Here is a 19643-nt window from a genome sequence, read left to right as displayed (position 1 = left end):
CTCAAATATAAATATATTTTAAGCAGCTCGCCATCCGAATGTAAGAAATGTTATAATTATTTATTTTATATTAATAAAGGTTAGGAGATCCTGACCTTTGTAACAATTACATTGAATAGATGTTAATTTTTTTATATTTAACATTACATATTTATTACCTTACAAAATACGAAATCAGCTTCCAAATCATATAATACAATATGTATTTTTAACGTATAAATAACATGACATGTTATTTTTATATGTTTTTGGCAAAGCAACAACCTTTAATAATACTATTTTATAAAATTAAAGCATAATTTTGATATATATATATAAAGTATTATATCAACAATTTTATTAACTATGTAATTTCTTGTAATGTAATCCGATTTAATCTGCGTTTCGGACCGGTAACCGGTCTTTAACTTTAAATTAACCTTATAACGACGATTCAAAAGGTATCAACATTTGGTTTATTTGTTTGTCAAAAGAGACTCTCGTATCACGTTAAGGAACCTCTTATCTATAAATAAAATGCTTAGTATTAAGATATGTAAATACATATAATGTTAGTTTTATAAGTATATTATTAATATACATAAAAGATTTCATTAAAATATAAATATTTTCGAACTTGTTTATTCAAAGATCTTAGTGTATCGCTGTTTTGATGAAGTTTTTTTTTTTTAAATATTTTATTCGTAACTATTATCATATGTTACAAAATAACATTTTTCCTTAGTTCGTATTATTTATAGAAGCATACAATTATTGCAAATACAATATTATCAAAACTAAAACAATATGTTTGTTAATTTAAGAAATGAAAACTTCGAAAATAAATATACAATTATAACATTAATTTATTATTTTACTATAATATTTAAAAAAAAACAGAAATGTATCGAATACAAAAATATTTTTTTATGTACTTTAAGCTTTGTTTTTTGGTATTGTTACAGGAAACCTCATTACGACTAGACTAGGCTTGAGTGTACTGAACGGTTTTTTCAATATCTTATTTAAAATAGAACATACTAATTTAACTTTTTTTTTTAATTCATTTCGATTGTCTCCTCCATTTATAATATTAAATAATTTACATCCGACCAGCGGAAAGATATTATATTAATAAAATGATTTTCAATATTAACCTGATTAGCAAATGCATTTCTCTACAAAAGTCAGTAAAAGATTATTTTATATTTTTAAGTAAGTTGTCCAAAGGCTGGAAAGTTTAGTCCATTAATTTAAAAAAATATATATTAGATCCATTTAAACTTAATCCCTTTAGAAATATTAATACTGATTTCAAAATCTCGTTAGTGTTTTCGTTTAAAATGTAATTAAGTACTTATGAAACTCATATGATTCACTAAACCATTTAGGTCTGTGACACGATTTATTGTTTAATTTAATTCTAACAACACTGTTCTTGATTCTTATTCCTATTCTCAAGGACATTATACATAAACAGACCCTCATGAGCCAGTGCCTAATTGGATAAATAAAATTACACGGAATGAAGAATTTACTTTGTAAAATTTCACAAGATATTTCTTTTTCCAATAGAAATCATATACTAGATAGATTAGAGTACTAAGCACAACACAAAATTGTGTCAAATTATAACTTTAATATATAGATACATATATACCTATACATAGCTGTTGTTGAAGCATGTTGACTAATTTGTTACTAATAATTGGTATAAATAATAATTATAAAATCCACTCGTCCACTCCTTTCATAACTCCTAGCGTAGTTGTAATATATTTGGTCAGATTTAATTAACAATATCTAATTCTCATTAGTTATAAATTATATAACCACTCCACGAATCGAAAACAATCGTTCTTCCTTTTCGGAAGATCCAAATGCTCCCTTTTCCGTAATCTTATAAAATTTAAATATTGATATTTATAGACAATTGACTTGAATTTTCTCATAACCTGCTATTTTCAGGTGACGCGCTAGATTTCCTCGGTGTAAATGTATCTGCAAAAAAAAAAAATTACAGTTTAACAGTTGTATCTTATTTGATATATTTACCTCTTAATAAAAATAGACACGTAATAATGAAATATCCTGATAAAAAATAACTAAAAAATGTAGACTGACATTTTGTAATTATTAGTAATTCCCAGTCGATTACTAGGATTTAAATAAACTGCTATTTTTTAAATAAAGAACTATGATAAAGTAGGTGTTACACATTGATACATGTAATAAAACGTATTTCCCAAACAAAGCGATAACTTTATTCGATTATTAATATATTGTTATTACTTACTATTCTCACAGTCACTTTGATTATTATTTAGAAGCATTGGACCTAAATTGTTCGTGAGGAGAAAACCGATAGGCGTGGTGACGAGTATAGCTTGTACTATCAATCGCATCAGCTCTTCAGCGTAAACCAAGTCTGGGCTTTCGTGTCCACCAGACATTAATACAGCGCTGATGGCTGTTGGACATAATACAGCCTGAAAAATACATTATAAATTTAATATTTTAATTTTAATAATATTAGAAGTTAAATTTATGTTCCATAATGATGAAAATTCAATTAAGATTCGAAATTTGAACAAGATATAAATTGTTTTTAAAATTCAATACATTTGATTTATATGATCTAAATGCCTCAAACGATCGTACTAAACTTTGGCACACGAATAGTGTGAGAAATGGAAACTGATGTATGTAATTTTCATTCAAGCAAAGCCGTACGGGCAGCCATGATAAAATGTAATATGACAGGCTGTTTCCAGCGATTCCTTCGACGTATGTTTTTTTTTTTAATTTCCGTATCTTTTTGTTAAATTCATTTTGATACCCAAGCCAATGAAATTGTCAGTTCATTCGTTCGAGTAACAAACAGGCAGACAGACAGAGTTTCGCATTTAAAAGGTTAGTCTTATTATATGGTTAGTATATGAATATTTATAATACCTCGACAATGGTCTTAGGAGTCCATGCGCAACAAACAAAGATCTTCTGTTTCAGAGTGAGATTCCAACACGCTAACGACGCAACTGTCAGTCTAACCGTCAAACATATAAGTAGGATGCCTAGTCCGATTAGCATTGTGTCGGATATCGAACTGTGTACCTGTAATCAATTTAATTACTCCAGCTTAATATTTGTCGAGAGCACTCAAATAAGGCAACCTCCATTATTAATTAATTAAATATTAACTCAATTATTATGACAGTATACTGATTATTTGAATATATATTAGTTTATGAAAAAAATACTACAATACATAAGTCGTTATAACTGTATCGGAGCTCTAAATATAATCTCAAATTAGAGTATTTCAATAAAAAAAATAACAGCAGATATTTTAAATCCACCTGAATAACAGATATCATAACCTATGAACAATCATAGAATATAAACTTAGAATAATTATTAAGAAGTCAACAACGTAAACATAACTAGACGTTAAATTCCATGTTTACACAACGAGTACGATTAATCTCAGTTGATATAAGGAGTTGATCTTAAACGAAGGATTAATATTATAAGAGTGCCAGCGAAATTATGAGATAGCAGCAGCAGTATAACGATTTTTCTATTTTAAATTATTGTCAGACTGATAAACACATGCTTTTCCTTTTATTCTAATAATACTAACCACGAAGAATGTTCCGGTGTACGCAAATAGTGCAGGCTCGCAAGCTGACCACAGCACGCGGTACACAGTAGCGGCTGGGTTCTGGTTCAGTTTCCATCCTTTCTTCGACCAGTGTGTCGCTGCCGTTGCATTACACGCCAACACGGCTACACCGCCTATGAAAAACAAAAGAACTGCTTTATCGTATCACAATAGGGAATAAAATATATTGAAAGTGATCGACATCTTTTATATCGGATATATTGTAAGTTGTAAGCGTATTTTATCCATTTCATTGAAAAGATCGGTAAATAGGAATGAATTCAACAAAACGCCAAATACTTTCAACAGAAACGTTATCTGTATTATTGAGCTTTAGATAAATCTCAAGACATCTGGTCACGTTAAATTGTGGTAATTGTATGTTGATTAAGTTAAAATAAAATATTAATAATCAAATACAATCTTGTTACTTTATACTTGTTCTTGTTAGATTTAAGGCAATTTAGATGTATGTTTTTCCTTTTAATTTTCGAAATGATAAGTAAAAATGCGTTAATAGAAATTTTCAGCTTACCAGTGCCACCCCATCCAATAGAAGCGGTGAAAACGTTGCCAAAAAGTCCTCCGGCGAGAACGAATAAAACCCTCAGCTCAGTGACATAGGTATCCTTTGAATTTGGCACGTACTTCGCTAGGCTCCCAAACGCAACACCTAAGGCTACCCCTACAGGTAGTGCTAATATTGCCTAAAACGGATTTCGGTATAGAAATATTTAGTATAGTTCTAGTTAATTTCTAACTTATTTTTAACTTTTGTCTCTTACGTATTTAAAGGGAATTACAGTGAGGTTAATTAAGAAAAGAGTACGTTAATTAAAAAATAAAACTGGTTTTCCTCCAATTACAGAAGGTACCCTACCCTACCTTTTGTAATATTTGATATGGACTAACAAACCCAGTTATAGATGTACTCATTCATGAAGGTGCGTTAAATTGCCGGCGTTTTAATAAAACAAATTCAACAAATATAATCTATTTCGTATTTTTTGGTGTCCTTGCTCTTTCACGCACAATATTTGATGACGTCTTAGAACTTGTAAGCATGAACACTCACTATACTACTCATGCTAATGTACTCCTATTCTATAATGGTGGCCGGCGCGCCTTCGTGAGTGAATAGATGCCTTAACGGTTTAGTTTATCCGTTAAAATAACATTGCTTAGGGTTCGTTAGTTGCTATATCAACTTAAGATAATTTTATATATGTATATGGATTGATATTCACACAATAATCCTTTATGTACAACAAGAACGTATTTGAATGCCATTCTATTGTCTTTTGTTGTTTTTCATGGTAATGTCTCTAAAAAACTGATTCAGGTTAAATTACTGGTACACAAATCATTAAAGCATTGATAACAATTTATTGCTTTTTATTTATTCCAAAATATTTTATTTACAAAAAAAAAGTTTGTGGTATTGTATTAAAAATATTGAAATATTGTTAAAATTCAACGAAAGCCTTTTAAGACAACTTTAAAGGTAAATATGCCAGCCTCGCTATCTGAATATAAAGTAAATATATAAATCATAAATAATGTACTTAAAGTTTTTGTTACTTACTTTCACTAAGCGATAGCCTTCGTGAGTTTCATAAAACATATAACTAAAAATCAATCCAAACGTGCCAACGCTCAAGGCTGTGTCTATGCCGCCTGCCGTGCATATGAACTGAGGCCAGTTCACTTTTCCACCTGCATTCTTTCCATGTTTCAACACAGGAGGCATCACCACAGGACATGATACAGATGCATAGATGGAACCCAAAAGAAATCCTGAAAAAAAAAGTCTGGTTCATAAGGTATTCTCTTGTAAAAAATTGTGTGAATTTCAGTTTTATAAATTTTAATATTCTAAAGGCAAACGTACGCTTGTAACTATACTGAATATATGTACTATATGTACATAATATCTGCGCGTATGAATGTAACGTATAAACGAATCCTTTTTTTGTTTTTCAACGAGCATTCAATGTACGTTAAACGTTAGCAAGGAAATTTACATATCTTATTTAAAATATTTTGAATTTATTACATTGCTTTTGTTTAAAATATAACTTTTCATTAAAATAAGTATAAAACAAAAGTAATTTTTCCCTAGAATTAAATATATTTATTGTTTTTCTCACATCATACCTAGTTTTAATTCGAGAGTCGTGTTTGATGTAAGGGAGCTGGAGATTTCCGCATACCGATAGCGCGGTATCGAAGGTATATAAAGGTACACCATGTATTGAAAAACCATTCAAATCTTTTACAAAACCATTTCTATAGAAGAATTTATTGATTTGGTTCTACCTCACATTGCGGCTATTCTGTTTTGCATCGTGACAAGTAGGTATATGTTTATTATGAGGAGCTTATGGCAACGAATTTAACAACGTTTTTATTTTATTCTATGAATAATTGCCGTCCTATTCTGTTACTATAACTAATTACTAAGTGTGCAGTTTGGAAATTTGATAGACTAACCCTTTTTTACAACTACATTCAAAATCAAATTCCAAATATGTTTTATTCAAGTAGGCTCATAAAAGCACGTTTTGAATCGTCGTGTTGCAGTTTTGAATTAATTATAAAGCTACCACTAATGATTAAATTGGTTAACTAATATAGTTCAAAAAATGTTATCAACTAATGGTGATAAATTATTTTTATTTAAATTTTACACTCGACGTAAATCGGTCAGCGGCGCATCGACGTGGTAGACATCAATTACATTTTTGAACAAGCTTTGCTATGATTTTACGTTTAAGTATATTATTTTAAGCAGATATTTTCTTGACAATAAAGCCACCTAAGTAATTTTGCGCTTTGTAATTATGACTTGATTTTGTATAAGTGTTCAATATTGGTAATTTGTATTAGGATATAAATATATTATCTCCTTAAATTTATTAGTAATCTCCGGTATAAAATATGTTTTGAGATAAAAATATTGGAAAATCTGTTAGTACTGAGTAGAATAGCTCTGTCGTGACAAACTATGAAGACAATGTGTTATTGTCATAACTAACAAGCCAATTACTTACTTTGATAATTTTCACACGTTTGCTTACTTAACACTTTTTTATGTGTCTCGGTTAAAAATCTCATATTATAAGAAATCAATAATCAATAATGCGTAATACTACAATTTAGTTTTACAGTCATACATTTCAATAGTCATTTCATGAATATAATATAACATTTATATTATCAGTGAAAATAAATATAAAATTTATTTACATAAGAAATATTTATACGAAGGCCTTAATTATATACAAATAAAAATAGTTACATTAGAAAACATTGCCGCGTCGAATGGTGGCAAGACTTCTATTTATTCGTTTTAATGATAAGATATATCACGTAGAGAAAACCTTTATTCAATATTTAAATTAGGTAATCCCTAAACATTCACTTCGTAATAAGTATAAAAAATTATTCAATATATTTTTTAATTGTTTTCAGTAATTATTTACGAATTTGATAATAAATGTTGATACTTAGTTCTCATAAAAGTCTAATAAGACATAAATGTACGCGGAACAATTGTCGAGAAGAGGACTGTAAACAATAGCGAAATTAATACTGGCTGGCGACATTTGGTAAATTAGACAAGTTATGAGCGCGAACGGGTTCCGAGTTACAGAATGTAGAATAATTTAGACGCTGTTAACATAATTATAATGTACGAGTATATGACGACTTTAACCCTAAGGCTATTTTGAAAATATATATATACTGATGAATTAACACTCTCACCCCGTTTTAAATCTGTTATTAAGCAAATATGTTTGTATATTTAATATTTTTTTGATATACGTTTAGGTGAAATTGGAAAGTTCGTGTTAATGTTTGTTTGAAATAGATTATGTGACATCAGATTACGAGACACGGAAACCGCAACGTATCAGCGCGCGTGTCTCTCAATCGCACGAAGTATCTAGTACATCATTTAATATATATGGTATTTAATTATATATTAAGTTTCCATAGTTCGACGATATATGATTGCTGCTTGCAGTGAGGATTACTTGAGCTTATGCTAAAGTCTTCAGGAATGTGAACTATTCTCGCTATTATATTATATTTAAACACAAGAGTTATTAGTAATTCCTAGAAAATACAGAATTGCTAGTATTACTTTGAAATGCCAGCGATTTTATGTATAATTTCCATAGACTTTTAGTTACAACAAAAGAGTTTGATAGGGTTCCCAGGGATAGTTGACAAATTGGATTTCTCGACAGTTGACGATTATCAATGCGTGTAGACAATACAATGTTTTTTGTTTTTGTGAAAATGCCGCTTTAACGTAAACGTTATCATCACAGTGTAATGTTGTACAAGTGATAAAAATGTAAATCGATTTATATGAGAAGAAGATATTTACAAGCGTAACGTTTATGTGTATATGTTTTTAAGTCAATGAATATTGTTGATATTATCGATAATATTAAAATAATTCGTTAGTTGCTAATATATTTTTGTGTGCCAATGCAAGTCATGAACATTAAAAAATCTTACTAAAATTGATCTAAAACATGCATAACATTTTTGAAAAATAGTCTTCGTGTATTTATGTATCTACTCGTACCTATTACGTTATTAATTATATACATACCCCAAATCCAAGGTAAATCAAGAAGGAAATGTGTGCACACTGCCACCAGCACAACTTCTGTGCTCCAAGGTAAAGCCCCCAAGGCTAATATTTGTTTCCAATTTTGTTTCATGAAACTAACGTCCCAAGCCAGAGAACCTTTGCCCAGAATGATAACTGGATATATTCTCCTAATACAAATAATGATTCTGTTATTAAAAGGTCGAATTTACTTGACATTGAATGCTGAGGAAATCTAAATGATGTTATTGTTGTGCAGTAATTTTATTTCAAAATATAAAAGAAATAAATGAGTTCGTGTTACGTGATCGCATGCGCACTTTTTTTCGCCTTTTGCATAAACAAAATAATTAAAAAATATTTTAAAGCATTTTTAGATGATTGATTATTTTAGGAGCTTGAGTTGTAAACTTTTAAATATAAAATAATTAGTTAGTTTATAATTATTTCCTTACCTTAAAAACGTATCAACATGAGGGAACGCTCGCATATCAACAAATCCGAGATGTCGGGCGAGTATACCCGTGAGTAAAGCAGCGAGTGCCGGCGGCAGTGTGGTCGTCTCTTGTAGGATGAGACCGCTCACCCAAGCTATTATTGCCACGATTGCCAGTCGGAACCATTGTCCCTTCACTCCCCAGCTGTCGCCCCACGTGTACCAAAGATAACCCCATGTTAACGCTCCTTAAATAGATGTAATACTTAACAAAATTGTACGGCTGTGATTTGGTCTGAAATTGATACTGTTGCTCACACTAGCAACAATATCCATTTAAATTGGATATCATATTGATCAGGCGTTCATTAATAATAGTATTAAATTAGTTTCGAGTATCATAATTATCTGTATTCTGAAGATACCTTACACTAAGATATTTACAAACAAAGCCGTATTTTTAAAATACAACTAACTTCTTTGGGTGCCCCACTACCCTTTGTGATGTCTGGATAGAGATACATCCCACTTATCATATATTTTTACGCGAAAAAGCAATAAGTTCCGGTCGGAAGGGTGAGTGAGCCAGTATTATTACCGGCACTGAAGACGTAACATCTTCTTAAGGTTAGTGGCAATATAAGGAATGGATTGTGTTTCTTATAGTGGCAATGTCTATGGGCGATGGTGGTGATGATGGTGACCATTTATTAAATTGTCAGACTGTTTTCCAATGGTAACTAAAAAATAAATTAAATTGGGAGACTTTGGGAACAACACTTTTAAACAGTCAAATGTTTCCGATATATTAAAAAATATATCAATAAATTATTAAAATGGAAACATTGTGAACAATGTCGTAAGACATTCATCGATTTGATGATTTTTGTTTTAAATTTTTCTGAATACATTTCGTTTGACGTTACTTATAAATCATGCATTTGTATTTTAAAAACTGATTTGTTGCTTCAAATATTGTTCATTTATACTTAATATTATGCAAATTTATACGAAACCATCTTATTGAAAAGGCTTCTAATTACAAAATCCCAATATTTAAATAAAGGGTGAAACAGTTATTTAGGGCTTGTGTTTTTATAAAATAAGAGCGTAACGCTTTAATTATAATATTTTAATAAGTACTTTATAAAGTATGAATAAATATATAATAAATATAAGTATTAGTAAATAAATATGCACTTTACTCACCCAATATAATTAATGTGATATAATGAAAAATTGTTGGAGTTTTTGACGAGATCCATGATTTCTTTTTAGGGAATCCATCTTCTTTGGTAAGTTTATCGATATTAATTACAGGCGTAGATTGTGCCAATCTGCAATTTTAATCATTATCGATTAAAAAATTAACAAAAAAAAATTTTCGTTACGCATATCCAGACGTGTATAAAAATTCTCACAAACTCATTATAGTGTCACCCGCGCCTCCTACACACGCGATTCTGACTAGCAAACTGTCGTCTTCGTTCATGAGAATTTGATTTATTATTATAAAACAAACTCCAGTAATTACCGCTCTTATAAAGATATGAAGAGCAATGAGATTCTAATTTTATTCGTTTAAATAGAAACGCTTACTTACATTTTCTCTTCCTCCTGGTGTACGAGATAGACACCTTTATCGATAACTGTCACGGTCTGCTTATCTGAAATAAATCAGGTCGGATATAACAGAAAGGCTTTGTAAATAATATTCAGCGTACATTTAGATGCGCGCTTTAATTGATAGCAATTCAGAGGGCATCATTCACGGTCACGACGCGACGCGACGACGTAATATCGAGCAGGTTTATATTCACTATATTAATATTGCATTCAATACGCTTGGTATTGGTCATTATTTATCATTAAATGTTTCGTGTTGATCATTCATATCGAAGCTAAAAAAAGATCGTCTTTTAACGAATTATAGATAGGTATACCTTTTGTGTCTGTTTAGTCCAACCATTTGACATAAAATTGGTTTTACAGTACGAATATTCAGTCGAATATACAATAAAAAAAACAACGTTTTCAAAGTCTGGTAGTAATACAATAATTAAATGTACTTGAATAACAATTTGGAAGACATTAAAATAATAATTAAAGTTGATAAAAAATAAGAATAATACTCTTGAATGTGCTAAAAAGTAATAATCTTTAGATATAAATTTATTCTCCATAAAAAAGCGAGGGGTGCCTTTTATTCTACTCTTCGACATTTTCATGACTTGGTCGGTATGAAAAGTAAACGATAAAAAATTTAAGACAACTGTTGTCAGGGTTTTTTAGGACTTATTTCGATTTTTCACTTTTTAGTCTTTTATTGCATCATTTAATTGGCGGTAATACAAGCGCTGTTACAGCCGATAAGAAATGTGTGGAAAAAAAGATCTAATATTTCGATATTTTTCCGTGACACTGAATATAAATAAAAAAGGGATTTTGTGTGAAGGGATAATTTTGTGGGCTTTCAGGCCACCAAACCATCAAACTAGACATTCATGTATAATATTTTAGGTAGATATAATTAATCTTAAAATAAATATCTAACGTAAAGAGTAAAGGTTTGCTAAATTGGGTTTTTGTAACACGTCAGATAAACGTTGAGTGAATTTTATAATTGAAAAATAAATAAATATAATGTTTGGCAATTTAGACGAATATTTGAATGAATACGAATGTTAGATAAATAAATAATTCAAGGTCAGAGTGAAAATAAATATTCACCGTTTATTTTAAATTTTTCAGTACAATAATTTCGATAAAAAAGTGATTTGAATCGTTTTATTTCATTTATTAAGTATTATTGCATTGTTGTACTTGTTGCTTGGCGTCGCATTTAATATATATAGTACAGATATCTGATAAATTAATTATTTTTTGTGTTCGTCATAAAATAACATAATATACCTACGTAGTTATTAAGATTACTTGTTATCGTTCAACGTTCGATTTTATACGTAATAGATAATACGTGACGTCCGAGAACCGACTAAGTGAGACCTACAACCACATTTATTATCCTCCACAGGATCTAGACGTACCTTGTAATTATGATATAGCTATTAAAACAATAAAAATATATTTATCATGTTGTTAACATCGATATCTTGGCTTACAGTTCTATTACTGTAATATAAATTCAATTAGAGTTTAATGTTTAATGCCATTAAAGTATAACTCTGGTTGTAAAAGATTTTCATATTGATTTTGTTTGAGGATATATACAGTTGTATTGTAATATCGATCAGGGGACAAAGTTACTATATGATCTCATTTTAAGTCTTATCCAACATCGAATGTTTCTCACAAAAATAAACCTTTGCTGAATCGTAGCTGGCGACAATTCTACGAATTTATAACGGTTTAGATACAATCCCGAATTAATTACGATCCAAATTCGATCGAATCGTAACTGGGTCGTTTTTTTTTAGTAAAAATTCGATTCGATTTAGTTGTGAAAAGTGTCAATTTGTTAGTAAAACTACACCTAGGATCAAAATTAGTCAATGTTCATCTAGTTCTATTATTAAAATTATTACTAGATATTGATACTATAATATGATCATCATTTCACTGTAAACTGCAATTGAACAACAATCTAACTGGGCTTAACAGTCATGATATAAATAACAGCTACTTTGTACTATTTCCGAAATACAATTTTAATATGCAATGACAATTAAGCTAAAATAAGCGGCTACATGTTATTCCATTTAAAAATAATATGCACATATCAATTAATAATTTGTTGAAATCCTAAACATTAACTGTTATGATGCGGTATGCTCTATCTATTTACTTTAGATGTTGTTTTCCTGAACTATATAGCCATTTAATCGCAAAGGTGCAGACTGTGCAGGAGATATTACAATATACATGTGTCTGCGTAAGTATACGATTATACGATATTCTATTTTCTTACTGTCATTGGGTATTGGGAGGGCTATCTGACATGAACGATGAACGAAGATCAGGCACAAGTATTGCGATTTTATGTGCTTTACGAGGCACAATAATGCAACATTACTAACGGCATTGGCTCTATACCAGGGCTATGAAAAATTTCTTTGACAGATGAACTCAACAACTTATTACTGACCTGGCTTCCATTCCGAGACCTTAAACGTTCCTCATACGTCATTCTCAGCTCTACTACAACAATTACAGATTACGTGAAAAGATATAAGGAACCCTGATGTAAAACCTTGGAGTATAAAATGATATATACATTTAATATAGGTTTTTATGACAGAAAAATGCAAGGGCATTCATAACAAGAATAATCAATTCAGTTCAAGTATAGTCCTTAACTAAGTACTCGTGGTGTCAGTTGTTTTAATTAGGAATACGCTAGCGCATAGAAGTCAAATATTTATTTCGTTACTCACGAGATTAAGGTAAACTTTGCGAGTTAAATTTGGCTACTATCATGTGTTTTGTGCATACAGTATAACGTACAACATCGTCATTGACTTATATTTTCCAAATATTGATAAAAGAAAGCCTTGTTAACTATTTGAATAAATATTAGATAATTTCCGCTTTATTTTTAATTGATTATTTGAAGTTTCGATAAGTCTATTATTTTATTTTTAGTCTCGTCGCAATGTATTAATTATTCTTAATAACTTGATTAACTTCTTGATCATATTTCAATGATCTAATAAGTATATAAAAAAGATTCATTTTAAATTAAATTAAATGGCGCTATCAGTTGCGGTGTGAGAGAAGGAGGCTTAAAAATTTACCATTTATAATATTAGTAGGGATATTTTAATAGGTATGGTTATAAATACACCTGTAGCTATTAATTTTATGCTTCACGTTATAATATACAGATAGTTGAAGTCTTCATTTATACAATATCTATAATATAAATAGGAATTAAAGTTGAAAATATTATTCAGTGAATGAAGTTTTAAATCACCTGAAACATTAAGTATAATTTCACTTAATTTATCTGTGTATATTTGATAGATTTTCCCAAGTCGTATTATTTCCTATCAATTTTTGTTATAATATACATTAAATAAACAATGGAAGACAGGCATCATTATAAGACCGCCCGCCATACAACGTATTAGTAATGAGCGATTTTAGGATTGTTACTATGTGGTGAAAAAAAGGATAATTTCACTTATATTATAAATGCGTCAGTGGTTGTTTTATTTGTTTGTTTTTAACCTTTACGTCTTAAATACTCAACCGAACTTTATTTTTTTACTTAACGCATGCCTCCTCATATGCGAGCAAAGTCGCTGCGGAAACTAATGAATAACAAACGAGATAGTGTATCTATCTTTGTGATTCTCTAAATCAATGCCATCATATTGGGTTAAGTGGTTTACATATTACCAACTGATTAGTTAAATTCAATATTTATGTTTGTATTAAATATAAAGAATTTATTAGTGCATTAATGATTACCTAAATGCCTATTAAGCCTATAGCTGAAATATACTTTAATTTAATATTAGCTCAGGCCTGCGACTTCGGTTGTATAGATTTTAGTTTGTAGATTTTCGTTTTGTCTCACTTCATATTAGAAACCATATCTTTTAAAAGACAATATTCAAGAGTAAAATTGTCCTTTTTTTACACTGACTGTAAAAATATATGGTTGTTGCTATGATTATGATAAAAAAAATATGCTTAGATATAAATTACATATATAAGAGCAAATGTAACTGAAGCAGTTCGTATATTGACCGAACTGAGCGTACCGCAGCAAAATGGGTCAAAGAACACATAACTCGGGAATAAGCTGGATCGAGTTTTTGGTCCAAAGATTTGCTTTGCGGACTAAAATTACTATTGACTTTAGTATTACTATTTAAATTTAAGAAACATAAAAAAATTTATGACATCGTTTGATTTATTTTTGTCAATACTATGGAATCCGGTACATACATACAACTACATAAATTTTATAAAATTAAAGAGCCTCGCGCGATCCGATTGTGTTAGTTTAGTGCATTCGGAGCATTATAGTTGAAATGGAGATATTAAAAGTGTAATTGATATTAGAAGAAAACTCGTGCATTCGACGTCAGAGGTACGCGTCCTCAGCACCCATTCAGCTCGTAACCGCAGGTGTACGTATGTCGAAATGTCGGGCAAAATAATAAAAAACGTATAATCGCGATTAAAACCCGAATGTTATGTATGAAATGGATAAAACACGTCGCGAAAGTTTAAACATCGTAATAAATTTATTGAATAAATTAAGCGATTACCTAAATTGGCAAAAGAAATCGAATTTTCGTGAGTTCTTGTCAGGTCCGGATGTTTTGTTATACGAAACGGTATAAGTTAATGTAATGTCTTCAAACTTCTACACATATAATAAAAATGGAGTGTCTGTTTGTAATAAACGGTACATATACTGAAAAATTGTTTTTACAATTTTTATCTCTCTGTCTGTTTGTTCCGGCAAATCTCTGGAACGGTTGGACCGATTTTGACGGGACTTTGGCAGATAGCTCATGCAATAAGGAGTAACTTAGGCTACTTTTATTTTAGAATTATATATAAAATCATAATAAAGGCACGCTGCAATGTGCAAATACTGTCCAGTATCGCGCGCAGCCCTCGCGCCGCCGCGCCGTCACCACTAAGATATATCTAATTCAGTACATACACCGAAAATTTTATTGAGATCTCCTTAAAATTATCATCTCGATACGACTTTTAGTTTTCGAGAAATTCATGGACAAACATACACTTACGAAATTAAGCATAGTGCTTGAAAGCCTAAATGGATCATCATATTCAAATATAATTCAATTCTAACGATGTTGCTTACATACATGTCGAACTGAAAACTTCCTTTTTTTTTGGGCGTTTAAAAAAGCTGACTAATACAGAATTCATAAGTTATAGTTAAATCTGCGAACAAAACAATAACTTTTTTGTTAAATTCAAACGCGCACGAAGTCATGGGCACAGCTAGTGAATAAATAAATTAGCAACAGAGGCTGTTTGACAGTTGAGTGTAATTTTGTACACATTTCTTCCCCATTTACCCATTCATCCGGTCATCCATTCGCCTATCCACCCTTCTAATTATACCTCGTTCCACGTATACCATCCCCTCGTCGAGTCATCCGTCTATTCACACATTATGCGACCTAACAAATATATTTGTGTCTTATTGTAAGAGAGATGATATCAACACGACCAAGACATGACATGACATAATACATTATATTGCCATGAAAGAAAAAAAAAATGTTACGTAAATATAAAGGAATACGTGATTGCTAACTTTATTGGCATATTTTGTAGTTACTCGTATTATGCGACGCGCGATCTTACAAATACACAGATTTTTTTTAAAGTAACTGAACGCGTTCTCTTTTGTTATTTATTATGTCCTAACAATTTGTTTGTAAATGTATTATACATATATAGAGACATTACATACGGTCTGTTTATTATTGTATGTTTAGATAAGTAGTACTTTTTGGTAAAATTATTGCAATTTAATAAATAGGTTTATAATAATGTTTTATTATTTATTGACAAGTATTCAAATACTTTTTTAGTAATTTGAATATTATGATATGTTTTTGTATGTTTTGTATGTATGGCTCTTCCACTCCATTTCGACTCTCCTTTCCCTAGGGTAACCACATTAAAAAGTTTGATCAAAAATTCAAGTTGTCTTCTTAGCGTTTCGAACGGAACAGATCGATAATGTACTGTCATATATATAATAAACAATATTGAGTACATGAAGTATGTATTATTATTATTTATATATGTTGATGATAGGAGAAGAAAAGAAAGTCTTTAAATTAACTACAAGACTCCTTTGTTAATGGTTGTTTTACAATTCAAGTAATCGTAGCAACAAACATATTTCTATATATGTATTATTAAAATTAGCTTCGTTCTAGTTATTTCTAAAAATAATAAAGAAACTATGTTTACTAAACGACCCATGTAAATGGGATGACGTATTAATCATAGATATTATAACAAAAGAATCCGAGGCCGTCTCGTCGTGTATAACAAATAGATTAGGGAATATTAAGTGACGCAATTTGAATACATATACAGGATTACGTTGGCTCCCAAAATAAAAATATTTTAGAAATAACCTTGTTAGTCTACTCTCAATAAAATTTGTGGGTATTCGACGTTATTTTTTTATTTATCTTTTATGATTACTCGACTGGAGATTCGGACATTGTTCATATTTAATTAAATACCCGTGTAATGTGTCTTCATTGTATCTTCAAATGTTTTTTTAAAAATCCTCAATAACGCAATTGATTTTGATGGTTACGTTATAAATTTGTCAATAGATTTGTAGACCATAACCATATATTTACTTAACTTTTTTAAGTCTGTTTAATTAAAATTTTATCATTTGTATAGAACTGTTTGTTTTAAAATACTCCTGGTATGTGATATTCACTGCGAGCAATACACATTTTTAGATAATATCTGAAGTCTAGCAGCACCCAACCTGTCATTTCTTGTGGGATAGCTGCTTCATCTCTTTGAATTACTCTCTTACAGTCGGCAAGCGTGTGGAACCGATATATAAACCCATTTGGGTTGACCTTAAAGCTAAAGGAAAACAGTTATATTTTTCAAATTATAGCCTTTGTAAAATAATTCACATACTTATTGTAAATTTTTAAAGAGTAACATTATATCTGATACATCTCTACAATCTGATACTAGAAACAAATTTAAATATTAGAAAATATGTTAATATTAGATTAATTTTGAACCGTTTCATATAATCAAAATGTTAGATTATATAATATCTATATTATGAATTTAATCATAATTATAACTGTATTATGGTTGACATGAAGGCCAGTAGTGTAAGGAAAGACGGGTTTAGATAAGCAATGGAAGATATTAATGGAATACATTTTACGTTAAAATATCAGTAAGTCGTGACTCGAGATTCGTTTGTCTACTTGTTTTGTAATGTAACTAACAATAATGTACTAAAATTTTATTGTATAGTCTTGTTAAAAATCATTATTAATGTGTAAATTATAGATAGCTTACGTATATCAGTAATTTTTATGTTTTTATTAAGTGTAACATTTAAGATAAGAGTAATATATAATGCGATATTCGTTTTAGTACTTAATCCTAACTAAAAAGTTATGTCTAGTCGCAAAAATACAACGTACTTTTTCGTATATATGTATATATATAATCTTTTATGATATGTAATGTCGAAGTCGTTGTTTATTTACGTACTAAAAATACAACCAATGATTGCTATTTTTAATTGAGACAATAGAGTCTAAGTAGGCTGAGAAACGTCTTCAATTTATTAAGATGCCACGCTAAGATTGACTCTTATATTTTTATACGGAGAACTTAAAAAACATGCAGTCGGAGTTGCCTTAATAAGTCAAAATCAATACCAAAATTTTAAAAGGTTCCGTAATTATGTTTTATTGACTCGAATATTACGTGTTGACGTATTTTCCGTTAAAATATTTTTACAAACAATGTATATGCCTTTGAATATCTGTAATTAACATTTTTTTATGTATTTAATTTTAAAATTAAAGATGATAGTTTATTACATGGTCAAAGGGTTGCAACAGGTCATGGAAACTAGTAGAGTCTGTTAACGGTTTAAGTCAATCGATGTGTTGACATAAATAGTAATTTTCTGCTTTAAAGAACTTCAATGTATAAGTATAAAAATAACTGGTTAATAATTTTTATTTAATTGATAAATAAAATAAATTTAATAAATAAATATTTTTTAAATGCCATAAATTATTATATTATATGGTAATAATAAATGGGTCAATACTATTTACCATAAAAATATTTTATCGCATTTTTAAAGTTAATTTAGTTATTTATTTTTGATTTAGCAAAAAAATAAAAAAAATAAATTAAATACTCACTTTCTTGCATCGCCTTATGCTAAATCCTTAGGAAACAGCTTTCAAAAATTTCCACTGAATTAAATAATTAATTTTTAAGTGGTAAATTATTTGAGCGACACAAAAAGTTGACCACAGGAAATGAGAAAAATCATTTAAATGACTACCGGCTACTCGTGCGCAGGGTAGATGATGCCGCGCAGCGAACTGTCAACCGTGGACACGTCATGAGCCGAATCAATAAATAATTGTCGTTTGCCGCTAAGGTTCTTAACTGCCTTGAAGAAAGACTTTGTAGTTGTCGCTTGAATACACCAGTTTTTGCATACTATCATTGTGCCTCTGGGAGCTACTACGTCTCTTAATGTTCTCGCTTAATTCAATAATTATATTGCAAAAATACAATATTTTTAATTATTTAGTTAAGTAATATAGAATATGATAATTAAATATATTACTGCATTTAAATAAACTTTTTATTAGTGGTTTTGTGTCGTTTGTACTTAAAGAAGAAAAGTTAACAATAATGTTTGTTAATGTAAAAATATTTATTAAAGATATTGTTAAAGATGTTTTGCACATAAATGAGAACCATATTAGTAGAAATTTTATAATAATAAAACCTGGCAACCAAACAATACGTCAACATGGAAAAAATTGGGCTGTCATAAAATTATTTAAAGAACTTTATGTAAAATAGTTTAAATCTGAGTTTTAAACCTGAAAAAGTGTAAAACAGATATTTTAAAACCAATCATAATAAAATATACGTATATACAAACATGAATAAATATATATCAACAATAATGTGGACTCTACCGAAAATTAAAGTGACAATGTCAAAACAAAATAATTAATGTATAAAATCCAAGAACATGTTAACAAGAGCCAGACAACGAGCGCACAACAATCCATCTCCGGACCTGCCGCTCAGCTCCGCCTCGCAGGTACAGGACCCCGCACAAAGAAGTAGTCTGGTGTCTGCAATTGCGTCGAGCTCGGGCGACGAGTACTTCTCTCTGCCGACGTCGCCAACACCTGTACGTC

The 19643-nt window shown here is 29.8% G+C and overlaps 1 protein-coding gene across 2 annotated transcripts; it reads right to left on the bottom strand.

Moving 5' to 3' along the window:
* Positions 1 to 1685: 1685 nt before the first annotated feature.
* On the bottom strand, positions 1686 to 18834 carry LOC113394591 (sodium/hydrogen exchanger 9B1-like). 2 transcript variants are annotated; one of them, XM_026631962.2, is made up of 11 exons: positions 18618 to 18834; positions 10313 to 10376; positions 9919 to 10046; positions 8729 to 8957; positions 8274 to 8443; positions 5229 to 5440; positions 4179 to 4350; positions 3623 to 3777; positions 2935 to 3093; positions 2276 to 2468; positions 1686 to 1980 (listed from the first exon to the last, which is right to left on the bottom strand). In XM_026631962.2, exons 1-11 carry the CDS (start codon positions 18625 to 18627, stop codon positions 1928 to 1930), a joined length of 1545 nt encoding a protein of 514 aa, XP_026487747.2. In that variant the 5' UTR covers positions 18628 to 18834; the 3' UTR covers positions 1686 to 1927. The 2 variants fall into 2 exon arrangements, with proteins under 2 accessions (XP_026487747.2, XP_026487748.2); XM_026631963.2 differs by lacking the exons at positions 10313 to 10376; positions 18618 to 18834 and adding an exon at positions 10131 to 10275 and having other exon boundaries at positions 1687 to 1980.
* Between the last annotated feature and the right edge of the window lie 809 nt (positions 18835 to 19643).

Source organism: Vanessa tameamea, chromosome 4, assembly GCF_037043105.1.
Source record: "Vanessa tameamea isolate UH-Manoa-2023 chromosome 4, ilVanTame1 primary haplotype, whole genome shotgun sequence".
Lineage (NCBI taxonomy): Eukaryota > Metazoa > Arthropoda > Insecta > Lepidoptera > Nymphalidae > Vanessa > Vanessa tameamea.
This window is presented reverse-complemented; position numbering and strand designations above follow the sequence as displayed.

Coding starts and splice junctions, on each gene's coding strand:
- LOC113394591 (XM_026631962.2), bottom strand. Junction 10,047..10,312: donor CACCAGGAGGAAGAGAAAAT/GTAAGTAAGCGT, acceptor TTAAAATTGCAG/ATTGGCACAATCTACGCCTG. Junction 8,444..8,728: donor CATGTTGATACGTTTTTAAG/GTAAGGAAATAA, acceptor TATTTGTATTAG/GAGAATATATCCAGTTATCA.